Below are 25,271 nucleotides of genomic sequence, written 5' to 3'. Positions count from 1 at the left end.
TGGTTTCTGAAGGCCTCGCTGGCACAGCCGGGACGGGCAGCTGTCGGCTGCTGGCTTCCGTGACCAGACGTAATGTGGCTCACCTAAGCGGTGAGGAATATTTTTGAGGAATGTCTAATGATGTGAAAATGCTTACGATGTAAAGGGCAGCGACAGCCAGGTCGGGTCTCCAGGCCACGACTTCATCACGTGATTCGAACCCTTTCCCCCCCCTCCCGCCCGCATCACATAATAACACTTACCGTCTTCGCCGGTTTTAAGTGCACGACGCTGTCCGGTACGCAGGATTACCTCTGTGGTGTCGTGCAACCATCGTCAGTGTTTCCGGAACTTTTCCATCACCCTGAACGGAAACTCTGGATCCGTTAAGCGGTGACTCCCCATGCCCCTTTCCCCAGCCCCTAGTAACTTCTGCTCTGCTTTCCGTTTGTGAATTTGCCTATTGTGGGTATTTCCTGTGAGTGGAGTCACACACCATGGGATCTTCTCGGACTGGCCTGTTTCACCTAGCGTCACGTCCTCCAGGTTCACCATGTTGTGGCACGTGTCAGAGCGTCACCGTGTGGCCAAATGGTACTCCTTTGCGTGCGTAGACCGCGTTTTGTTTATCCTTTGTTGGTGGACGTTTGGGTTGTTGCCACCCGTTGTTGCTGTGGGTAGTGCTGCTGTGTGCGTGACGGGCACGGATTGAGTCCCTGTGTCTTCCGTTCCCTTGGTGGAGTTGCTGGGTCACATGGTAACCCTGGCTTTAGCTTAAGGAGGCACCACCACACTTTTCCACACCCGCTGCACCGGTTTACATTCGCGCCCAGCTGGGGGTTCTCGACTGCTGGCTTCCGGTAGGCCTGTGGGGAGGGGAGGCAGGGGCCGGCCCTCCCCTCCGGTGTCCCTCCTCTGCTGGAGCGCAGAGCCCCTGCCGGGCCCCTCGCGGCTCCGGGTTGTCCACTGCTGAGGGGGAGGGTGTGGGCCGAGGGATGAAGGGGAAGGAGCCGCCCGGTGCCTTCAGCCCCTTTCCTTCCTCCCCGCCCCTCCCCGTTCCGTCCCGTCCCACAGGCGAGCGAGGACAAGGTGAAGCAGGTGGTGAAGGAGATCGGCCGCGAGATCCAGCAGCTCAACATGGCCGGCTGCTACTGGCTGTCGGGCGCCACCATCGAGCACGTCGCCCGCTGCCGCGGCCTGGTGAAGGTCAACCTGTCGGGCTGCCACCTGACCTCCGTGCGCCTCTCCAAGATGCTGTCGGCCCTGCAGCACCTGCGCTCCCTGGCCATCGACGTGAGCCCCGGCTTCGATGCCGGCCAGCTGAGCGGCGAGTGCAAGGCCACGCTGAGCCGCGTGCGGGAGCTCAAGCAGACGCTGTACACGCCCTCGTACGGCGTGGTGCCCTGCTGCACCAGCCTCGAGAAGCTGCTGCTCTACTTCGAGATCCTCGACCGCACGCGGGAGGGCGCCGTCCTATCGGGCCAGCTCATGGTGGGCCAGAGCAACGTGCCCCACTACCAGAACCTGCGGGTGTTCTACGCGCGCCTGGCGCCCGGCTACATCAACCAGGAGGTGGTGCGGCTCTACCTGGCCGTGCTCAGCGACCGCACGCCCGAGAACCTCCACGCCTTCCTCATCTCCGTGCCCGGCAGCTTCGCGGAGAGCGGGGCCACCAAGAACCTCCTGGACTCCATGGCCCGCAACGTCGCGCTGGACGCCCTGCAGCTGCCCAAGTCCTGGCTCAACGGCTCGTCCCTCCTCCAGCACATGAAGTTCAACAACCCCTTCTACTTCAGCTTCAGCCGCTGCGCCCTGTCCGGCGGCCACCTGATCCAGCGGGTCATCAACGGCGGGAGGGACCTGCGGAGCCTGGCCAGCCTGAACCTCAGCGGCTGCGTGCACTGCCTGTCCCCGGACTCGCTGCTCCGCAAGGCGGAGGACGATATCGACAGCGGCATCCTGGAGACGCTCGTGGCGTCCTGCCACAACCTGCAGCACCTCAACCTGTCGGCCGCCCACCACCACAGCGCCGACGGCCCGGGCCGCCACCTCTGCCAGCTGCTGGCCCGGCTGCGCCGCCTGCGCTCCCTGTCCCTGCCCGTGTGCTCCGTGGCCGAGGCGGCGCCGCGGGCCGACCGCGCCCCGGCCCAGCCCGCCCCGCACGCCGTGCCCCGCGGCTTTGGCAAGAAGGTGCGCATCGGCGTGCAGTCGTATTCCGGCCCCCTCCCGGGGCAGGCGGCCCCCCAGCCCTCCTCCGTGTTCTGGGCTCTGCTGAAGAACGTTCCCTTTCTGGAACGCCTCGAGCTCATCGGGTCCAGCTTCTCCTCTGCCATGCCGCGCAACGAGCCCGCCATCCGCAACTCCCTCCCGCCCTGCAGCCGGGCGCAGAGCGTCGGGGACTCGGAGGTGGCCGCCGTCGGCCAGCTGGCCTTCCTGAGGCACCTGACGCTGGCCCAGCTGCCCGGCATCCTGACGGGCTCCGGGCTGGTCAGCATCGGCCTGCAGTGCCAGCAGCTGCAGTCCCTGTCGCTGGCCAACCTGGGCCTGATGGGGAAGGTGGTCTACACGTCCGCCCTCTCGGACATGCTGAAGCATTGCAAGCGGCTGAAGGACCTCAGGTGAGGGGGCCTGGCGGCTGCGCCGTGGCCGCCGCTGGCCCTTCGGAGGCTTGAGAGGCGGCAGGGGGACGTGAGCGGCTCGGGCCCTCGCGTGGCAGACGTTCGCGTACCTGCTGCCCGTCTGCCGGGGTGGAGGAGAGGCGGGCTGTCCTCTAGCGCCTGAGGGCCTGGGGGGCGGTGGGGCCCGACCGGGGCTTGTGCGCGGTGACGGGACTCAGGGAGGCAGCAGGGGGCGGAGGCCGGGGCGGGAGGCAGGCGTGTCCGCATCGCTGCGGTCGTTTGAGTGGTTGCTCTAGAAGATGCCGCTGTGTGCGCGGTCCTGGTCAGTCCTCACGACGACCCCAGGAGGCGGCTGTTGCCCCACGTAGCGGAGCTGGTGAGGGGTGGTGCCAGGAGCCGAACTCGGGGCTTTCCGTCCGACTGTGTGCTTTTTGAAGCCAAGAGTCAGAGGGAGCTGGGAGGAGACTCGAGGCCAAGGCTTTCTGGAAAAGCGGGCGGCATGTGCTGGGGCCCCGGGGTCTTGCCAACACGCCGGGTGCTCAAAAGCACAGGTGAGGTGGGGCGGGCAGCCAGGTGAGGTGAACGCACTAGAGCCGGCAGAGGGAGCAGTTCCATCTCCAGCTGGGAAAGGCCCCCCTGGCACCCACCTGGACTGGAGGAGCCGGAGACAGGGGTGCTGAAAGGGGGTGGTGCTTGCTGTAGGCAGGTGACAGTGGCCCGGAGCGAGGTGGCAGGCTGATCTGAGAGAGGAGAGGGTGAGGGGCAGGACCCACCCAGGCTGCTGTCCTAAGAGTCCAGACACAGCGGACTCTCGCTGAATTGAGCCGTGGAGTGAGGGGGGTTCTTGTGAGCATTGAAAGGGTAAGCCTTTGGGGGTGCCGGGGCGGCTCAGCGGGTTAAGCGTCGGCCCTTGATTTCGGTTCAGGTCGTGATCTCACAGTTTCGTGAGTTTGAGCCCTGCATTGGGCTGACAGTGTGGAGCCTGCTTGAGATTCTCTCTCTCTCTCTCTCTCTCTCTCTCTCTCTCTCCCTCTCCCTCTCCCTCTCCCTCTCCCTCTCCCTCTCCCTCTCCCTCTCCCTCTCCCTCTCCCACTTCTCCCCCTCACCTCAGAATAAATAAATACGCTTTAAAAATAAAATAAAATAAGCTTAAAAAAATAAATACAGGGTAAGCCTTTGTTGACCTGAGACATGTTTGAGAATCTTGACAGATCTGATCTTGAAAAATTGCACTGAGCTTGAAAAATCACACTGCTTCCCAGAATCTACTGGAAGGTATGGTGGGGCGGATGTCAGCTCTGCCGGGGCTTCAGGTTGGGGAGGATGTAGCGGCCGGGCTCAGGTCACTCAGCTGGTCTCCCGGTCAGGCTGGAGCTGTGGGGTGGCTGGTGGGTGGCGCGAGAGCAGGAGCACCGAGGCGCGTGTGTGTCACTGTCCCCGCAGTGGTCAGCGCGCACTTTGTGTTTTTGCCGAGTGCCAGGTGCTAAGCCAGGGGCTTCCGGGCACCGTCTAGACCCCGTGACAGCCCTTCATCGTTCCCATTTCACAGACGAGTAATGGAAGCTTGAAGGAGGAGCTGAGGTTCACCCGGCTCAGTCGAACTGCAGAGCTTGACCTTGGCCCCAGGTCGTGCCAAATGGAAACCACTGTGCCTTTGCAGGCTTCCACTTTCCCCTCAGAAGGCGTCCTCTGACAGGAAATGGAGCCGGCTGAGTGCTTTGCCGTTCCCGCTCTGGAGCCTTCTAGGGGTCCTCTGCAGGCTGTGCCTGCCGTCTGTCCACTCTCCCTCCAAGCGCGATCCACACTGCGGCTCCTGAGGCCCTGCCGTCGGGGGTGAGAATCCCAGGATCCGACCTGGCAGAGCGGGGTGAGTAGGCCTCGGTGTTTTCCCGCCGTGTCGGATCCACACACCCTGGATGTGCGGCTTCGGTCGTTAGCCCGAGTGTCCATGGAACCCCGTTTTTGGGGAGGGGGCAGTTGTTCATGCCGTGTCCCGTGCGTTCCAGTTACCCTTGCTTCGAGAATCGTAATGCTGAGTTGTTAGGACCCCCTGGTTTAGACCTGAGTCAAAGTTAACTTCCCGGGAACTTCGAGGTGCAGTGTGTGCCAGGCTCTGGCCGTGGCCTCCCCAGCCACGTTCGGCCTTGCCCAGAGGTGATACAAGACGTCACGAAACGGTTAAGGACGCTCGATGGGCAGCGTTGCTGTTCCCATTGCAGGGACCTTTGGGACCCTCTGTCCTGCTGCAGGTGCGGGGTGCCCGGGTAGGTTGGAGGAGCGAGGACCGCAGGCCTGCTCCTTACTTCCTGCCACCCCCCCGACGTCCCCCTTCCTGCCCGCCTCTGCCTTGTGGCCCAAATTCCATCCTCCCGTTAATTTCTCTGGCTTGGGCACCTCTCCTGCCGGGTTGGGGTGTGGCATCAGCCGCCGGGGACGGAGGAGGGGCCCCGGCTGCAGCGGGCGGCTCCCTCCACCACCGTCTTCACAGGACGGGCCTGTCTGACGTTAGAGGCTTGGATGCCTGTCTTTTTGCCTCTGTGTCTGCAGCAGCAGGAATCTGCTCCCTCCTCCACTGGTCCTTCTCTGTCCAGTGCCTTGTCCCACCTTGCTTCTTCTTGGGCCTTTGCCGTCACATCGCTGGCCCTTCTGGAAGGAGCGGTGATCAGCGTGCGGTCAGCGGGCCACATTTCGCTCAAAGCTGCAGATGGGTCCTGATATATGTTTAGCAAACAGAAAACTCCCCGGACCTGCAACCCTGTTAACCTGTTGGGAGTCTTGAGATTAGGAGGAATTGAACATTCCCCAAAATTGGGGGCGGGTGAACACCTGAGTTCTAATTTCACTGAATTCTGAGTCAAGGTATTTATGGATCTCTCCTCTTTGCGATCGGGGTTTTGTTTTTGTTTTTTTTTTCCTTTTTTCTTTCTTGCCAACCCATTAAACCTTGTGCCTTTTCTGGCCGTGCTGTTGGGGAGTGTTTGGTCATCGTCCGGGAGTGTTTGATAAAAATGGAAGTCGATGAAAATGAAATTAAGTAAAATACAGCACCTAATTTAATAAGTCAAAGTAGTCAGAACCTCTCCCCCAAATGCCTGCCTCACGTCCACAGCGTTACATGTCTGCTGCCTGTGGGGCTACCTGGACATGGCAGGTGCTGCCGGCTCCCTGGGCTGCTGGACGCCTAACACAGGCCCCCTTCGGATTGGCTCTGCCTGCCTCACCCTGCTCCTAGATCCTCCACCTGTAAAGTGGGGCTGGTGAGAGCAAAGCAGTTTGTACCTGTAAGGCCTACAGAACAGGGTTAGCACCTGTAATACGATAATTCTTTCTTTAAAAAAATTTTTTTTAATGTTTGTTTATTTTTGAGAGAAAGAGAGAGAGCAGGCATGAGCAGGGGAGGGGCAGAGAGAGAGGGAGACACAGAATCCAAAGCAGGTTCCAGGCTCTGAGCTGACAGCACAGAGCCCGATGTGGGGCTCAGACTCAAGAACCGTGAGATCATGACCTGAGCCAAACTCGGACGCTTAACTGAGCCACCCAGGCACCCCGACCCATGATAATTCTTTTTCCATCTAGCAAATGTGTAAACACCTGTTATTCTGGGTTCTGTTCTAGGCATAGAATTCTCTCCTTGTCTGTGGGGAGCTCACATTCCAGTGGGGAAAGTGGGCCAACAGTGCACGGAGGGAAAGAATGTGGTTTATTAGAGAAGAACAGATGCCGGGGAGGACAAAGGAGAGCAGGGTGAGGGATGCTGGAGGGCAGGTGGCGGATTTCAGGAAGGTGAGATTTGAGAAAATTCACGAAGTTGCATTAGCAAAGTAGAACCTGGCAAGAACATTCCCCGGCCAGGCAGAACGAGTCGCATCAGTTGGCAGTGTCTGCGAATCATTTTATTTATTTTTTAAAGTTTGTTTGTTTGTTTATTTTAAGTAACCTTTATACCCAACCTAGGGCATGAACTCACAAGCCCGAAGGTCAAAAGTTGCATGCTCTTCCAACTGAGCCAGCCAGGCACCTCACACATGACTTCTTTTTTTTGTTTGTTTGTTTGTTTATTTATTATTTTTGAGAGAGACAGAGTGTGAGCGTGGGAGGGGCAGATAGAGAGGGAGACAGAGAATCTAAAGCAGGCTCCAGGCTCTGAGCTGTCAGCACAGAGCCCGACGCGGGGCTCAAACCCCCGAGCTGTGAGATCATGACCTGAGCCGAAGTCGGATGCTTAACTGACTGAGCCGGCCGGGCACTTACTTTTTTATTTTTTTTTATTTTTTTTCAACGTTTATTTATTTTTGGGACAGAGAGAGACAGAGCATGAACGGGGGAGGGGCAGAGAGAGAGGGAGACACAGAATTGGAAACAGGCTCCAGGCTCCGAGCCATCAGCCCAGAGCCTGACGCGGGGCTCGAACTCCCGGACCGCGAGATCGTGACCTGGCTGAAGTCGGACGCTTAACCGACTGCGCCACCCAGGCGCCCCGGGCACTTACTTTTAAATGAGTAAAAATGGAATCAAATCAAGCATACAGTTCCTCAGCGGTATTAGCCACATTTCAGCTGGTCAGGAACCGCATGTGCTGGTGGCTTCCATGTTGGAAAGAACACACATGGAGATTGTTCCCGTCTGCACACAAGGTTTTGTTGGACAGGGCCGAGTTAATGCCAGGGTCCTGAGATGGGGTGTGTCGGGTGTTTCGGGAGCAGCCAGGAGCCCGTGTGACTGGAGGGGAACAGAAGGGCAGGTCACACCGCTGTACTGAAATAGACTGGGGCCAGGGCAGGAGCAGGGGCGCTGTCACTGTCGGGGAGGCCGTGTCAGACGTTCAGGGAGAGACCCAAGAATTTGCTGATTGATCAGATACGTGGGGCGGGTGGGAGGGGTCAAGGATGGGTCCAGATGATGCTGACGCTTTTGGCCCGAGCATTTGAGCTGATGCGGTCGTCATCCTCTGCGATGGGGAGGCTGTGGGGCACAGCTGTGCACGTGTGTCCCGGAGTTTGAGAGGCGGTGGACTCCAGCCAGCACGTGGGACTAAGCAGACCACAGACCGGGCCCGGGGTCACCCAGTCAGGAGGTGGAGGAAGAATCAGCAAAGCCGACGGAGTAGGAGCCGGCAGGGCGGCAGGGAGCCGGCAGATGGAGGGGGAAGGTGTTCCAGAAGCTAGAGGAAGGGACTGTAGGAAGTGACTGCTGTTGGATCCTGTTGGTGTACTTGTGACGGCTGCCAGCTGTTTTTCCCGCACTCGTAGGTGTTGACTCTTTTGACATTTTGAACGACCCCGGGAGTAGAGCTGTTATTGTCCCCTTTTGCAGATGAGGAAAGTGAGGCCCAGAGGATTAAGGAGCTTACTTGAGCCACACAGCTGGTCTGTGGCACTTCCTGCCTCACAGGGCCTGTTGAGCGTTGAGCGGGGTAACACAGCAGCATTTAGTGGTCCCGAGTGGCTTCTGCAGCTGGAACGTGACCCTTGTGGCTCAGGTCCTCCCCAGGAGCAAGGCTGTGCGGGAGTTCGGTGGCCGGGGAGGCTGGTGGGGCCCGGGCTAGATGGGTTTTGTAGGTCGGCCCGGGAACTTGACCGCCGCTCATAATGGACTCTCTGTGCATGCTGGCTGCCGAGAACCATGTCCGATCAGAGCTGGGTACTGCCTGTTCAGAACAAACACCAGTTTCTAAAATGCAGCCAAATGGCCCCGTTCCCCTGGATTCTCGCCTTCTGCGGCAAGCCGAGCCCAGGGAGGCTGAGGGACAGGAGCAGGTGGCCCTTGCCTGCCTGCCGTGGGCAGGAGCTGCAGAAAGGAGATGGCGTCCCGTGCTCCGGAGACACTGGCACGCTACATCTCCCCGGGCAGCTCCCGCACTTCCCGGCAGAACGTCCCTGAGGTGGCCGGTGCCTCCACCACTGTGCCCATCAGCGAGGCCCATCAGGACTCCTGGCAGGGCGCGGCCTCCACGCAGCCAGGACCGCTCCCGCGGGGAGGTGGTGCGGGAACACGTCGTTCTGACAGCGCCTCGCGTTTCGCACGCACCTCGGCTGGGAGAGGAGCCCACGCCGCACAGAGCAGGGCGCCTTCTTTCCCAGGGCTGATGAAGCCCTGCCTCCTGGGGGAGGGAGGGGAAGGCATCACCCTGAGTCACCCTGGGCTGCTCGCGACCTCAGAACCAGGGCGGCGTCTGGGCGGAAGTGAGAGGGCTGGTTTGGAGCCAGGCCCTGGAGGTCGTCCCAGGACCGCCCTCGAGGCCCGGGCCCTCCGGAGGTGGGTGGGCTGATAAGGGGACGCTCCCCGAGCGCCTTCCTGTGCCCACAGAACCTTCAGGAGACCAGGCTGCCTTTCGGGGAGTGGGCTTTGGAGGCCAGATCCTCCCTGAGCGGAAGGTTGAGGCACGGCTGAGGGGGACGACTGCCTCCCGAGGCAAAAGTGATTCCGGTGGATCGTTTTCCTCACCCTCTGACCAGAGGGCAGGCACTGGCAGCCCCCGACACCAGGACGTTTCTGCCACCAGGCTGTGCGGAGAGCCGGGGGGAGGTTTGGACGGGCCACCCCCCCCTTGTCCAGGCAGCTGGTGGAGTGGACAGGCCTGCCCCCATCCCAAACACCTGTCACGGGTGGCTTCCTTCAGAGTGGGAGAGCCCGGAAGTGGCCGGCTGGTTGAAAACTGTTTAAAAGGCTGTGTGAACACACTCTGTTTACTTGGTTTGAAACCAAGATCCGCTGGGTCTCCAGTGGGTAGCGTGGACCCACAGCGCCACCTAGTGGCCAGAGCGCCACAGGCCTGTTCTTCCTCAGGGACGAGCCAGAGACCACGGTCAGGGTTCTGGACTTCAGCCCCTCCCGTTTTCCCACTTTCAGGTCTGCAAAGGGATGCTTACCTTAGGACTTTCGAAAGAGTAGGGGTGCCTTTGGGGTGCCTGCGTGGCTCAGCCGGTTAAACAACCAACTTTGGCTCAGGGCATGATTTCATGGTTTGTGGGTTCGACTCCTGTGTCGGGCCCTGTGCTGACAGCTCAGAGCCCATTTGGGATCCCCCGTCTCCCTCTCTCTCCACCCCTCCCCTGCTTGCACTCTGTCTTTCAAAAACAAATAAACATTAAAAAAAGAAGAAGAATAGGGGCGCTTGGGTGGCTCAGTCGGTTGAGCGTCCTACTCTCCATTTCGGTTCAGGTCATGATCCCAGGGTCGTGGGATTGAGCCCTGAGTCAGGCTCCAAGCTGAGTGTGGAGTCTGCTTCAGACTCTCTCTCTCTCTCTCTCTCTCTCTGTGTCCCTCTCCCTTGCTTGCGTGTGCACACACTTCCTCTCTCTCCCTCCATCTCTCTCTCTCCCTCCATCTCTCTCTCTCTCAAATTGAAAAGAAAAAATTTTTAAATATTTAAAAAAGAGAATAATTTGCCTTTGAAAGATAGAACGAAATAGTGTATTTAGACTTTTTTTCAAGAAAAGTCAACTTTTCAGAAAATTCACACTTATAACCGGGATGACATTTGCTTTCCGTCTGGGCCCTGCATGACTTTGGCTGTTACCTTGGCCTTCCTTTGGGTAAATGAGGACTGCACACAGCCACCATTGTTTCTCGGAGAGGCACTGCTCTCTGCTCACGGCTCTTGGAGTCCCTTCCTTACCGATGAAATTCGTCCAGTGGGTCTGGGGGGGGGGGGAGGCCCGTGTTCACATCTCTGCCAAGGGGCACCTGCTGGCATCAGATCTCTGATGGCTGTGGCTGCCCCGGGGGATCCTTTCTCTAGCATCGGAGCCCAGAACAGCCCTGCCAGGGGCTCCCTCCCGCCACACACTGAGTGCCTCTCTTCTCTTCCCTCACACGTCCTGAGTCTCCACTGTTGATGGGGGAGTGAACGTGAGACTCCTTGCGATCGTACTCTAGAAGGACCCACTGTCCTCCCCACGATGTTAGTGTCAGGAGCTTAGTAGCATTTCTACTCGTATACATTTTTTTGTTTTTTTAAAGTAATCTCCACCCCCAATGTGGGGCTCAAACTTGTGACCTGGAGATCAAGAGTCAGAAGCTCGGGGCACCTGGGGGCTCAGTCAGTTGAGCATCTGACTTTGGCTCAGGTCATGATGTCACCGTTTGTGGGTTCGAGCCCCATGTCGGGCTCTGTGCTGACAGCTTGGAGCCTGGAGTCTGTTTTGGATCCTGTCTTTCTCACTCTCTCTGCCACTCCCCCTCTTGTGCATGCACTCTCTCTCTCTTCTCTCTCTCAAAAAAAAATAAGTAAATAAAATAAGATATTTATTCATTTTTGAGAGAGAGAGAGAGAGAGAGAGTCAACGTGCCAGCGGGGCAGGAGGAGAGAGAAAGGGAGACACAGAATCCAAAGCAGGCTCCATCCAGGCTCTGAGCTGTCAGGGCAGAGCCCGACACGGGGCTCGAACCCACAAGCCGTGAGATCATGACCTGAGCCAAAGTCAGACACTTAACTGATTGAGCCACTCAGGCACCCCAGTGTTTATTTTTGAGAGTGGGGGAAGGTCAGAGAGAGGGAGACAGGGAATCCCAACCAGGCTTTTTGCTGTGAGCACAGAGCCCCACCTGGGGCTCGAACCCACCATCGGTGAGATCATGACCTGAGCCGAAGTCGGATGCTTAACCGACTGAGCTCTCCAGGCACCCATAAATATAAAATAAAATTAAAAACCTGTCTCATGAACCACATTTCAGTGAGTGGTGGCTCCCCTACTGCACAGCTCAGGTTAGAACATTCCATTGTTGGGGGATATTCTGTCGGGTGGCTGCTGTAAATAGCTGGGATTGCTCTTTTTTTCCTCAAAGACCCCTTTTTGAAAACCTCTCTCCTTTTGTCCTGGAACTTGGTAGTGTCCCCAGGTGTCGGGGTGATGGGGGCCTAGTGCATGACCAATTGGGTCTTTTTAGGCTTTGAGAACTGGGGAGCGCCCATCCACTGCCCTACGCCGAGTCCTGGTTGGATCAGCCGTTCTGAAGGTGTTGCATTCAGAGCATTTCGGGTCTCCCTCCACGTGGGGGCTTGGACAGGGACACTCTGTCCCCAGAGCAGACCCACTGCCTTGTTGGGATGGGGGTGGGCATTTCTTGCTCATCCTGGAAACGTCTCCTTTTATTATGAGCGTCCACGACTGCTTACCACCTGGTTGGCAGTGTCCCAGGAGGTCACCAACCTGGCCGGGAGGTCTCTGTGGATCCTGCATAGGGATGGAGGTCTTGCCTGCAGCCGCTGGAGGAGGGGGGGGGATGCGGGGGGGGGTGTCTGCGTCTGCCCCAGGCAGGGCCATGACTCAGAGAGACAGACTCTCCCGGGTCTGACCTGGGGTTTCTGTGAGGAGTTTTTGCGCGGCGCCCGGGCCCTGGGAGGAGCTGCTAGGTGGATTAGCGTGGCTGGCCTTGGGGACACTTAGGGGGTCCTAGGGAGAGGGACAGTGGTACCCAGCGCATGCACAGCAGTGTCCTCTCAGTGGAGGCTGCAGCCCGGCCGGGCGCGGTCCTGCACTTGGTCTCTGGGGCCTGGCTGCCCACGGGGGCCGGCCGAGTCTCTCCCGCCATGTCTCGAGTCCGTCGGTGGCCTTGGAGGCTCCTGGAGGAAGGACCTTGCCTGCTGCCTGGTGGCCGCCCTTGCACAGTGTCCTGTTGTCAGTCATCCGGTTCAGACGGAGGCGACCCAAAGACCGATGAAACCTGGTAGGGGCGGGGAAGCACCTTCCTGACAAATCTTCTCCTCTGCCCCTTTACCCCCCTCCCTGCGTTCGGGAGGCAGCGGGTTTCGGCTGCCCGTGGGCCTCCGCTGTCTGCCGGGTCCCTCCGTGGGCTGCGGTTCCCCACGCACGGGCCCAGATCTGCATCATCCATCCAGGCCCCCCGCTGGCCACGGCCACTGCCCTGCTGCTCGGGCCGGTGCCTCCACGAGCTTCTTCCCCGTGTGCTGCCACAGCCTTGGAGCCGCTCTGGCCAGGTGACCGGCGACACCCCCCACGGCAGCCGGAGCGAGCTGCTTTTTGTTCTTTTTTACTCCCCTGCCCCTCGGAGCAAGCTGTTTATTTATTTAATTAAAAAAGTTTTTTTTTGACGTTTATTTTTGAGAGACAGAGCGTGAGTGGCAAAATGGCAGAAGAGAGAGGGAGACAGAATCCGAAGCAGGCTGCAGGCTCTGAGCTGTCAGCACAGAGCCCGACGCGGGGCTTGAACTCATGGACCGTGAGATCATGACCAGAGCCGAAGTTGGATGCTTAACCGGCTGAGGCACCCAGGCGCCCCTATTTTAAATGTTTATTTATTTTTTGGGGGCAGGGCAGAAAGAGGGGGACAGAGGCTCCGAGCAAGCTTTTTAAGGGCATCAAGTGGAAAAAAAAATAAAAGCATCAAGTGATGACTGTGTGTATCTAAGATGGACGGAAGTCCTGCTGAAGGCAGTGACATAAGGAAGTTTCTGGAGCCGAGCTCTGCTCTCCAGGGATAATCCTTACGTTTTTCTCTGGGAAGGTCTTACACAGGGGACGCACATTGGTCTCTGCTCACGTGGTTGTGTTGGGTGTGTGTGTAACTGACCAGGGAGGTATCTGTGAGTCTGCTCGGCCTCTGCGTTAGGGTCCTGGGGCTCCCCTCACAAACCGCCACAGCACCAGCGGATTCACGCACAGGTTTTTTTTTTTTTTTTTTAATTTTTAAAAAAATGTTTATTTTTGAGAGAGAGACAGAGTGTGAGCAGGAGAGGGGCAGAGAGAGAGGGAGACACAGAATCCGAAGCAGGCTCCAGGCTCTGAGCAAGCAGTCAGCACAGAGCCCGATGTGGGGCTCGAACCCACGAACCGTGAGATCATGACCTGAGCCGAAGTCAGACGCCCAACTGACTGAGCCACCCGAGCGCCCTGGATTCACGTACGGTTCTGAGAGCCAGAGGTTCGAGCTGCAGGCGTCAGCAGGGCTGGTTCCTCCTAGAGGCTCTGATGGAGCCCCTGTGCCAGGCATGTCCCCTGGCTTCTAGAGGTGGTCGCTGGCAGTGCTTGGCAGTCCTTGGCCTGTGGCCGTGTCACTCCAGTCCCCGCCGGCGGTCACATGGCGCTCTCCCTGGGTGTCCCTGCGTTGCTGTGCCTCCGCATGGCCTTCTTGTAAGGAACTGGCCACTGTATTACAGCCCCCCCAGTCTAGCACGACCTCATCCTAACGAAGTCCCACCTGCAAAGACCCTGTTTCCAAGTAAGGTGCGTTCACAGGTGCCAGGACGGCCACCTATCTGTTGGGGGGGGGACACAGCTCCCACCAGCTCCTCTCCCCATTCTCCTGGCTCTCGGCCCTCCTCCTGGCAGCTCCCGCAATCCTGTTAGCTTCCCCCGGCCCTCTGCTCTTCCTCCGACTCGCATTCCGGAGGGCTCCCTTGGCCTGCGGCCCGGCGTCCTGCCGCACATCTGGGCATCTGCTGGTTCCGCAGCCGTGTTCCCAGCTGGTGCTGAACTGCCCTGTCCGTTGTCCTCAGCACCTCCAACCGTGTGTCCCCACCACATCGCTCTGTCTGCCCTCTAGGCTTTCCGGCTGGTGTGCAGAAGGGTCTGGAAGGCTCTGGAACATTGTCCTCCACACCACTTTCCTGTTCTCATCCCCGTGGCTGGAGGCTCCAGCACTCCTTCCTGCCTGTGCCAAGGCCCTGTCCGGCAGCCACTGTGGCTCTCCCATCTCTTCGTGTCTCCCCTCCCCTCCCCTCCCCTCCCCTCCCCTCCCCTCCCCTCCCCTCCCCTTCCCCTTCCCCTTCCCCTTCCTTACTTCCTTCCTAATGTTTATTTTTATTAAAAAAATATTTTTAATGTTTATTTTTTGAGAAAGAGATAGAGCATGAGCGGGGGAGGGGCAGAGAGAGAGGGAGAAACAGTCGGAAGCAGGCTCCAGGCTCCGAGCTGGCAGCACAGGGCCCGACACGGGGCTCGAACCCACGAACCATGAGATCACGACCTGAGCCGAAGTCGGACATTTAACTGACTGAGCCACCCAGGCGCCCCTACTTCTTTTAAATTTTATTTATTTTGAGAGAGAGAGAGAGAGAGAGAGAGAGAGAGAGAGAGAACACGAGAATCTCAAGTGGGCTCTGCGCTCAGTGCAGAGCCCAGTGTGGGACTCGAACTCACAAACTGCGAGATCACTGCCTGAGCCAGAATTAAGAGTTGGGTGCTCAACCGATGGAGCCACTCTGGCACCCCTCTGTTCGTCCGTCTTTCTAAAGCAGGTGGGACCTGGTGCACCTCCCATCTGTTGTGGTTGTCTGTGGCCGAGGTCCCGGTTTTGTAGATTGGCTCTTCTTTGCCTTCAGCCCCTGTCTACGGGGGGACCTGCCCGGTGTCGCCTCCCCTTCCGTGGCGGGAGGACTGGGGGCCTGCCCGGTGTCGCCTCTCCTTCCGTGACGGAAGGACTGGGGATCTGTCGCCTTCCCTTCCATGGCCGGAGTGGCCCCAGCCTCCAGATCCCCTCCACTCCCCTCAGCCTGTCGTTGTGTGTCACAGGAGGGCAGCAGTGTGTGGCTGGGATCCCATGTAAGCGCGGCTCCCCGCCCCCTGCCCAACAGGTCAGCGTTTGAGGTGGGTGGGGTGCCGAGCGGCCAGCCCAGCCAGCGTGCGGGTCTCCAGGCTCCGGGCAGTGGCCGGCTGGGGTCTGTACGGTGGCTCGCCCGTCGTGTCAGGCCTCCAGGGTCTGCCCCCAACTCGGGATCAGCTGGGAAGGCCCTGGGGGCTGTGTCTCCTCCCGATGCCCCGGGGGACTGTGGCGTAGACAGGCGTGGGGACAGCCGGTCTGGGTCTGGCTCCCAGAGACCCGCTTGGCCCCCCGCGAGAGGCTCCCCCTCTCCCCCCGCCCCGTGCGGGGGGGTCTGGCAGCAGCGTGGGCTCACCCTGCCCTCTCTCCCCGCAGGCTGGAGCAGCCCTACTTCAGCGCCAACGCCCAGTTCTTCCAGGCGCTGAGCCAGTGCTCCGCGCTGCAGCGCCTCTGCCTGGTGTCCCGCAGCGGCACCCTCCAGCCCGAGGCCGTGCTGGCCTTCATGGCGCGCTGCCTGCATGTCGTCGTGTGTCACATGTTCACCGGGGAGTCCCTGGCCACCTGCAAGAGCCTGCAGCAGTCCCTGCTCCGGAGGTGAGTGGGCGCGGGGCTGGGGTGGGGGGCGCGCCGGTGACGCGGCTCCTCCTGAGGGCTTGGCGCAGAGGCGGCCGCTTCCTGGGTCGAGAGGGCGCCCGCGGAGGTGGCGTGAGAACGAAGGCCAGCTCCCTTTCGCGGTGGCGCCTCACCTCCCGGGTGCTCCCGCTGCCCCACGGTCAAGTTCCAGGTAGCCGAACTGCAGAGTGTTCCTCCCCCGCGCCCCCCCCCCCCCCCCCGCCAAGCGCACACGTCCCCATGGTGCCGTCGTCCAGGTGAGGAGTGACACTGTGCTACCCCCGGTCGGCCCGCAGACCTTAGGATTTCCTCAGTGCCTGCCCTGGTCCTTTCCCGTCCCGGGGTTTGATTCAGAGCCCTCGTCACAGTGGTAGTCACGTCGTCTTAGCCTTCGGCCCGTGCCAGCCCTCGGTCTCTCCTGGTCTCTCGTGACCTTGACGCTTTGTGCAGAGCACGGGCCAGGTGTTTGGTAGGATGTCCATCGTCACCCACGGTGACGCTGTGTCCTCGGCGTGGTGTGCCAGGGACACAGGGTGCTGTCACGTCTTCTCATTGGTGTCTGCGGGTCCCTCGGCTGTAAAGTCTCGTTATTCCCTTTCGAATGAAGAAGCATCTCGTGGGGAGATACTTACAGAGTCTGCAGATACCCTGGTTCTCGTCGGAGTTTTGCCCGCTCATCTTGGCATCCACCGATGGATCTTTCTAGTGACAGTTGCTTTACTTTGACGTCTGGCTGTGATGGTTGTCTGTTTCCTTCATTCCTCCCACATTTGTTAATGGAGCTGTGCTCTGAGAAGGAACCTGTCCCCTCTCTGCGTTCACTCACTTCCTCAGCATCTACTTGTGTCAGCATGGACTCATGGGTACTTGTTTTATTCAGTGGGCTTTTGTCACGCTCACACCGTTCATGGGTTGCACAGATCGTTCCAGATTTGGCCGTGGGCGTGTTCTTTCAGATTGGGTCCTGTGTCCCCTTCGACATGCCCCTTCCTTTTCCGAGCTTTTCCTTCCTTTCTTCCTTTTCCTTACTTTTCTGTCAGTACAAGATATTCCAGGCCCAGCCCTGGAATCCACCATTTCCTCATGGAGCCTGGCTCCTTTTATTAGAGGCTGGAATTAGAAACCAAGGCCGGGTGTGGGGTATGCTCACTGCTGCTGGGGTGTCACCGCCTCCAGGCCGCCTTATGGACGGAGTAGGAAATTGAGGTGTGTATGTTCTGTTCTGTTTTGTTTTACTTTGTTTTAATTTTTTTAAATGTTTATTCTTGAGGGAGAGAGAGAGCCTGCACACGTGAGAGCAGGGGGGGGGCAGAGAGAGAGGGAGACACAGAATCTGAAGCAGGTTCCGGGCTCTGAGCTGTCAGCACAGAGCCCGATGCGGGGCTCGAACTCGCGAACTGTGAGATCATGACCTGAGCCGAAGTCGGTCGCTTAACCGACCGAGCCACCCAGGCACCCCTACATGTTCTTTTTTTTAATGTTTATTTATTTATTTTAGGAGAGAGAGTGGGTATGCCCGTGTGCACGTGGGGGAGGGGCCGAGAGAGAGAGAGAATCTCAAGCAGGCTTCGCACTGTCAGTGCAGAACCTGACTTGGGCTTGGTGTCATGAACCGCAAGATCATGACCTGAGCCGAAACCAAGACTTGGACACTCAACTGACGGAGCCACTCAGACGCCCTGATGTGTGTATGTCCTTACACACATCCATATTTGTGTGTCCCCGTCGCCCGTTTGCATCCACATCAAAGACAGGTTCATACTGACGCGTCCCGTCCAGCCCAGCAGCCCAGGGTTCCCGTTCCCGCAGACTCCTCTTCCTTCCTCATGACCTCCCTCCCTGTCGTTGAACAGTCTGAGTGTCACCATCCACAGGGTGTTTGCTGGTTCGCTCCGCCCTCGGGCGCACACCTAAGGCAGTTTGGGAATCGCCAGCCCACCGCCTGGAGCCTGGAGGATAATCCGTATTCACGCTCTTGGCCCCCCCCCCCCCCCCCCCCGCGCAGTCCCTGCTTTCCGGAGTTACTCAGGGTTGTTCTTTGCACCCCATCCCTTCAGTGTGCTCACATCACTTGTTTGTCATGCAGTCAGGGACCTTTATCGCTGTGTCACGTAGCATTTTGCCTTCGCACCGCGTCCTGATAGGTTTTATTTGTCCCGTGTTTCCGTACGTGAAGCCAAGCCTTGCTGTGGCGCTCAGAGTCAGGGCTCTATCGGACGGCGGCCTCGGAGAAGCGCCGCCCCACGCCCCCTCCCTCCGCCTCGCTACCACCCCATCCCCCCCTTAGACAACTGGTCTTGTCAGTTCTCAGTGATTCGTTCTGTGTGTTCTTTTTTCACAAATGAACAGATACACAGTATTTTCTCCTGTGCGCTTTCTGATATGTGCTTTGCTTTTTTGCTTAATAATAACACGAGGGGCGCCTGGGTGGCGCAGTCGGTTAAGCGTCCGACTTCAGCCAGGTCACGATCTCGCGGTCCGTGAGTTCGAGCCCCGCGTCAGGCTCTGGGCAGATGGCTCGGAGCCTGGAGCCTGTTTCTGATTCTGTGTCTCCCTCTCTCTCTGCCCCTCCCCTGTTCATGCTCTGTCTCTCTCTGTCCCAAAAATAAATAAACTTAAAAAAAAAAAATAAAATTAATAACACGTATGTTGGATTTCAGGTCGTACGGCCCTGCGTTCTTTTTCGTCGTGAGATGTATATACATAGCACAGTTTACCGTTTCAACTGGTTTTTTTTTTAAGTTTATTTATTTTGAGAGAGACAGAGACAGGTGAACCGGGGAGGGACAGAGAGAGAGAATCCCAGGCAGCCTCCATGCTGCCATTGCGGAGCCAGATGCTGGGCTCGAACTCACGAAACCATGAGATCATGACCTGAGCTGAAATAAAAAATCAGATGCCCAACCGACTGAGCCACCTAGGGCCACCACCCCTCACCCCCCCACCAAAAACAGTTAAGGGGCACCTGGTGGCTCAGTTGGGTGAGTGTCCAACTCTTGATTTAGGGTCAGGTCGTGATCCTGATCCCAGGGTTGTGGGATTGAGCCCCGTGTCGGCTTCCCCACTGAGTGTGGACCCTGCTTAAGATTCTCTCTCTCCCTCTTTAAAAAAACAAAACAAAAGTGATGACAGTTTTAACGGGTTGTAAGTGTTCCGCCCGGTGGCGTCGAGCGGGTCCACATTGTTGTGTGATCACCAGCCTCCACCTTTTCACCTTCCGAAAACGGAGGCCCTGTCTCCAGAAACACTAACCTCCCGGCCCCTGGCTCCCACCCTCTCCCTGTCTTGGAGTCTGACCACTCTGACGACCTCACCCAAGTGGAACCACGCAGTATTTGTCGTTTTAGGTCTGGCCTTTTCTGCATTCCCTTTGGAATGCACAGAAATAAAACATAGAGATAAAAGATAATCATGCATCGATTGAAACAAAGCTCCCTTGACTTGTTGCACCTGCCGGTGTGAGTTTGGTTTCCAAGTCCCAGGAGTACATCCCCAAGTACATCCCCTGAGAAGCATGGGGTTTTGTTTCTGTGTGTTTGTAACGTCCATGTCTGATACTGGCACGTGGCTATGCAGCCTGTGTTTTTTCCACCGCGGATTTGAGGTCTGCCGCTGTTCATTAGTGCTAGTTCGTTCCTGCCACGCGCTATGCGCAGTAACCCTTCAAATGGATTTGTCACGTTTTATGTTTCTGTTCTGCTGATGGATGTTCGGGCTGTTTTCCTGTGTTTCCTCTATCCCGGTGAATGTCCCTGTGCAGCTACCAGATTCCCAGATGCGACATTATCAGACACCAAAATCGGGGCACCCGGGTGGCTCCGTCGGTCAAGCATCTGACTTCGGCTCAGGTCATGATCTCGCAGCGTGTGCGAGTCCAAGCCCCGCGTCGGGCTCTGTGCTGACGGCTCGGAGCCTGGAGCCTGCTGCGGATTCTGTGTCTCCCTCTCTCTCTGCCCCTCCCCCACTCACTCTCTGAAAGATGAATAAACGTTAAAAAAAATTTTTTTTTTTTTAAAGAAAATGGCAAAATGCTCTCCAAAGTGATTCTCCCAAGCCCTGCTTCCCCTGGCGGAGTGTGAGAGAGTTCCTGCCCTGCATCCGTGCCCCACCCCTTGATATCGTTGGGCTTTGGGCTTGTCCTGGTCTCCTGGGTGAGGAGGGCCCTCCTGCTGTCCAAGCTTGTGTCTCGTCTGTTCCCAGCAAGCGTCGTCTGGCGTGTTCATCACCAGGCTCTCACCTGGTCTGTGATCAGCTCCGCAGACGCCTTACTTCTCTGTCGGCCTTGGCTTTGGGTGGTGGTGTGTTGGCTGGTGAGAGGCTGGGCCGTGCCCGGAGTCCGTGGGCCCACCGTATCGGGTCCTCCTCCTGGTTCCTGCTGTGTCCGTCGTCGCTTCAGGTTGCTGCCATGCGTTTAACGGCCGCCTCCACTGCCTCTCTTACACCCGGAGCTTCCTTTCACACTTGCCGCCTGTCCTGTTCCCCTTCTGGAGAACCCAGGTATCAAAGCCGGCTGGTTTGTCTGCAAAGTAGAGCCACATGGGCTTTGAGTGGCGGTCACGGGGAGCCTCCCCGGGGACTGCACTTGCCAACCTGAGTCCTGCGTGTGCTGGAGGCTCAAAGACCTCCTGGAAACGCTGATCGCACTGGGGTGTTGCGTTAACTAAACAGGTAGCCCGATACCTTCAGCCAAGTGAGCGTCGATGCCCCTCCAGCAGGCAATGGTGAGCATGAGTTAGCCTAACACTTGGCCAAGCAATTGAGTGAGGCCGTGCTCCTAGGCTCCCCTTCGGTCGAGTGCCCCACACTGCACAGCCTCCCTGGCTCCACTCCAGACTCCAGAGCACTCCCCGTGCAGTGCTCCGCAGATCCCCGGTCCCCCCAGGCTGGGCTGTGCTGTGCTGTGTGAGGACGGTGACTGTCGAGTGAAGACTTGGGGATTCCTGAGCTTCCAGCACGTGCTGGGGAGTTTGAGTGAGGGGTGGAATTGAAGTCTCGACTAATGACCGGAGTTGCTCAATATCAGATCAGTTGCCTCCGTCTTAGGCTGACCGAGGACAGCTTATCAGGTGGAAACCAGCGTGCGGGCTGACGGGCACCATCTCTGCAGCCAGCGCCAGGAGAAATTCTCAATCGGCAGTCCTTACCTTTCCCTCTGTGCTGAAGTCCTCGGAGATGCAAAGGTCATCAGCTCCTGAACCATGAGACCATGACCTGAGCTGAAATCAAGAGTCGGACGCTTAACCCACTGAGCCCCCCCAGGCGCCCCTTGAAGCCTTTTTTATACACATACCATAAACGTTACCATCTTGGCTGCTTGTAAGTGTAGAGGCATACCTCCCTTTATCGTGCTTTGCGCGCCGGTCCTGTGTTTCGTTTTGTTTTACAAATGGGAAGTTTGTGGCAGTTCTGCATCAAGCAAGTCTGTTAGTGTCATTTTTCCAACAGCTTTTGCTCACTGCGTGTCTCTGTGTCACATTTTGGTGTTCTCCCAGCATTTCAAACGTTTTCTTTGTTATTAAATTTGTTACGGTGACCCGTGATCTTGTGATCGTGAAAACTAACCCGCTTACCCAGCTCCCCTGGAACCTCTGTTCGACTTTCTATTTCTTTTTCTTTCTTTCTTTCTTTTTTTTTTTTTTTTTTTTAAATTTATTTATCTTGAGAGAGAGAGAGAGAGTGCAGGAAGGGGCAGAGAGAGGGGGGAGAGAGAGAATCCCAGGCAGGCTCCACACTGTCAAGCACAGACAGAACCTGATGCGGGGCTTGAACTTACACACCGTGAGATCGTGACCTGAGTCAAAATCAAGAGTCAGTCGCTTAACTGACTGAGCCACCCAGACTCCCCCTTAATTTTATTTTATTTTTTTATTTTTTTATTTTATTTTTTTTTTTTAATTTTTTTTTTTCAACGTTTATTTATTTTTGGGACAGAGAGAGACAGAGCATGAACGGGGGAGGGGCAGAGAGAGAGAGAGACACAGAATCGGAAACAGGCTCCAGGCTCCGAGCCATCAGCCCAGAGCCCGACGCGGGGCTCGAACTCCCGGACCGCGAGATCGTGACCTGGCTGAAGTCGGACGCTTAACCGACTGCGCCACCCAGGCGCCCCCTTAATTTTATTTTTAAGCAACCTCTACACCCAACTTGGGGCTCAAACTCATGACCCTAAGATCAAGAGTCGCACCTTCCACTGACTCAGCCAGCCAGGCGCCCCAGTGCTAAGATCTTTCAACTCTTAAATTTTTTGTGTCTTTGCACTTCGTTTAGACTTTGAAGCAGTAGGTACTGGGACAGTCGTGAGTCAAGGCAGTAGAGTTCAAACACTTCCTGCTCCTCGAGGGGCAGCGCTCTGCCCCCCTCGCCCTGCACTGGGGCGTCTTTAGAAGCCGTGCACCCCCTCGCCTTCAGTGCCCTGCAGACCAGGGCCCCCGTCTTCCTCTCAAGAGTGTGGCATTCCTGGAGGCGGAGCTAGAACTTAGATAAGCTCCCAGAATTTGAACAAGTCGGGAGGAATGCTTCCTGGAGAGAACTTGACCCGAGTGAGCAGGTTGTTTGGGCAGCGGCCATTTAGAGTCCTCTCGTGAGGAAGTGCGCGGCGTCCCTGAAAGAGAGCTGAGTGTGGACGCTTGGGGTCAGCACGGCCGCGAGGGTCGCTTCCTCCACCAGTTTTGTGTCCCGGGGATCGGGGGGAGCTGACAGGGAGGAGGCCACCGATGTTAACAAAATGCCAAAGACAGCCATCAGCCGGGAGGTCTCCAGAATTTCCGGTGGCCTTGCCGGACAGACTTCACGTCTGTCTTTGCAGTTTGCTGCTGAACTGCTCAGGAGAAATCCTAGCTGAGGTTTTCCTTTCCCTGGTTATGGAAATAATATGTTAATACTCCTCTAAAAATTTGGACCATGCGTCAAGCTGCTTTTCAGTGAGAGCTCCCCATGGTTCCACCAACCAGAGGTCATCACAGCCGGCCGACCCGGGGTGGAGTTATCATATGGTGTGTACTCTGATTTTTTTTTTTTTTTTTTTTCTGATTTTACTTTTAAGTGTTCTCTACACCCAGCGTGGGGCTCGAACTCACAACCACAAGATCAAAATTCGCAGGCTCTATGGACTGAGCCAGCCTGGGGCCCCTACTCTGATTTAAAAAAATGTAACACATTGTAGATGGTTTTTATGTCGATAAATCTGCACGTGATTGTTATCATTTCTTAATGTTTTGTAGTGTTTACTTTTGCAAGAGAGACAGATTGCAAGCAGGGGAGGGGCAGAGAGAGAGGGAGACACAGAAGCCAAGGCAGGCTCCAGGCTCCGAGCTGTCAGCACAGAGCCCGACGCGGGGCTCGAACTCACAAATGGTGAGGTCATGACGTGAGCTGAAGTCGGATGCTTTACCGACTGAGCCACCCGGGTGCCCCTCTGCACATGATTACTTTTCATTCTGTTTTGTGTCCGTTACATGGGTGGGTCGCGGTCTCTGGTCTGGCCGTAGCTCACTCTGTGTACCACTGACTCCCCTTCACCTTCCGCTTCAGGAGTCTTCCGGCTCTGGAGCCCGTGTCGGCGAGGGCAGCTCACCATCGCGTGTCCACACCTCAGTATGCTTGTTGGGTGGGATGGAGTCAATGCCGTTGGTGTGCCTGGGATTCGGGGGGCTCAGTCGGGTGCAGGCTGTGCGGCCCGGGCGCTGTGGGCTTTGGGAGGGACCGCAGCTGTCTGGGAAGTGGGGTGCGCGGCAGGTCGTGCGGCTGCCCCGCCCTGTGCTCTCCCCACGCACCTGCTGTCCGTGCAGGCGAAGGCCGCTTTTCTCTGGTGCACGATGGAGACGCTGCTGGGCCGGCTCTGCCCTTTCGGCCACGGGGAAGAGTTGCCAGTCCTGTGTCCCCCTCGCCGACTTGCTGTAGGTCACCGCGTTCCCGGGGGCTCTGGCTTCGGGGAGCTGGCACCTCCCCGCTGGACGTGTTCTGCCAGAGGAGCTGGGACTGGCCCGTCCGCTCCCACCCGTTGCTGAAAGCCGCGGCTCGGAGAACCCTGTGGGGGTCTGCCTCTCTCCCCGCCGAAGGGTAGCTTCCCACAGAGACGGGGACCAGCTTTCCATGTACACACAGGAGCCTTCTCAGAAACTGAGAACATCTGAGGCCACCACGCCGTTCAGAAGCCCGTGCTTGTGACAAGAGAGCGTCTGAACGTCTCCCTCCCCATGTGGGTGTCATTGGCCGACGAAGGTAATTTGTCATTCTGATCCTCAGAATCCTTCTCAACACAGTGCTCCGGGCCGCTGTGCTCTTGGCACGAAGATGCCAGTCCCTGCTCTCAGCTTCTCTTTCTCACTCTCGGTTCTTTTCTCGAGGTCCCTGTCTGCAGCCTGCTCGCCTCCTGGTGGCCTGGTCAAGGGCATCCCTCCCCTGGCCTCTCGGACCGCGCCCACCTGCCCCTTTCTTAGGGGGCATAGCACTCCCAGTTATGTTCTTTGCAGCCCCTGCAGTTGATGAGGTCTGAGGCCCGGTGTGCTCTGTTTTCCGCGCCCGGGTCACGAGCCGGGTGCAGGGCTGGGCTCACTGATGGCCCCAGCGGGCACCGATCACAGCCGACGCTTGGGGCGTGGCGTCCGAGAGCAGACCTGAGGTTGGCCTTGGTTAAATGGACATCCTGGGCGGAGGCCGCACCCATCTCTCTGTCCCCGCGTCCCAGCACTTGGCACAGGCCCAGGCCATGGCCGGGTCCCCCGCGTGCCTAGTGCCACCTCAGGGGAATTAAGGGCCCGTTCCGGCCTGCGGTGCCTGGAGCCCTCGCGTCTCCAGTGAACCTCCTCGGAGCCTCTGCTCCGGGCCCCTGCCTCGATGCTGGGGGCTGTGCCAGCGCTGTGTATCGTTGCCTCTTACTCAAGCCTCACGGAAGTCCTCTGAGATACGGGCCATTAGTCCTGGTGTACAGATGGGGAAACTGAGGGCTCTCAGAGTCAGGTGAGGAGTGCAGCCTGGACCCCAGCACGGGGAGGATGGGAGGTTGTGTCCAGAGGGGAGAAGGGTTAGGGCCTTGCCGGGTGCTGTGTGGGCTCTCCAGAGCCACGTGGGCATTTCACCCTGAGCCCGCAAGCCCTGAGGGAGGCTCACAGGTCTGAAGAATCTTCTGTGCTTGCCAGAGCTGCACCCACGTCCAGGTTCTACCGGAAGTCTTTCTCTGGCCGTGCTGCAGGGGGCAGGGCCGAGATGCAGCCCGACGGGAGAGGTGCTGGCCCGCCTCTGCGCGGGTGTCCCGGTGGCCTCTGCGCTTGTCTGTGGCACGGCCCCTGCTGTGGGTCTGGGCCAGCACAGGGAGGCTCCGGCAGTCGGGCCGCACACGGGTGACCTGCTGGCCTTTCCAGTCGCGCAGGACCCTGGGCCGCGGGGCCCCTTGCGGCCTTGCTGCCAGAGCAGGGGCCCAGCTGCTTTTCTGCGATGTCGCCAGCAGATGGCGCCGTGGCTCACAGTAACCAGAAGGTTCCTGACCCGGCCCTAGGTTTCTGGCCTCCAGGCCTGCGTTCCACCAGGGAAAAGGGAAAGGCTGGGATTTGTCATCACTTTTCT

At 58.0% G+C, this 25,271-nt stretch overlaps 1 protein-coding gene and 1 long non-coding RNA gene across 5 annotated transcripts in view; one reads left to right on the top strand and one right to left on the bottom strand.

Annotated features, from left to right (window-relative positions):
- Positions 1–25,271, top strand: part of FBXL18 (F-box and leucine rich repeat protein 18) — an 82,051-nt gene that overhangs the window by 8,383 nt on the left and 48,397 nt on the right. For 3 of the 4 annotated variants that reach the window (XR_015245592.1, XM_086692586.1, XM_086692585.1), the window contains exons 3-4: positions 1,054–2,597; positions 15,474–15,692. Coding sequence is in view for 3 of the 4 variants with exons in the window: in XM_086692586.1 (XP_086548712.1) it covers positions 1,054–2,597; positions 15,474–15,692 (1,763 nt within the window). In the remaining variant the exon portion in view is untranslated. The remainder of the gene's footprint in view (positions 1–1,053; positions 2,598–15,473; positions 15,693–25,271) is intronic. The other variant, XM_086692587.1, reaches the window with a different exon arrangement.
- Positions 6,474–9,221, bottom strand: LOC147572875 (uncharacterized). The gene is made up of 2 exons (XR_015245594.1): positions 7,066–9,221; positions 6,474–6,827 (listed from the first exon to the last, which is right to left on the bottom strand). It is a non-coding gene; the product is annotated as an uncharacterized LOC147572875 (long non-coding RNA).

Source organism: Puma concolor, chromosome E3 (genome assembly GCF_028749965.1).
Source record: "Puma concolor isolate L17-30 chromosome E3, mPumCon1.1.hap2, whole genome shotgun sequence".
In the NCBI taxonomy this organism is placed as follows: domain Eukaryota; kingdom Metazoa; phylum Chordata; class Mammalia; order Carnivora; family Felidae; genus Puma; species Puma concolor.
This window is presented reverse-complemented; position numbering and strand designations above follow the sequence as displayed.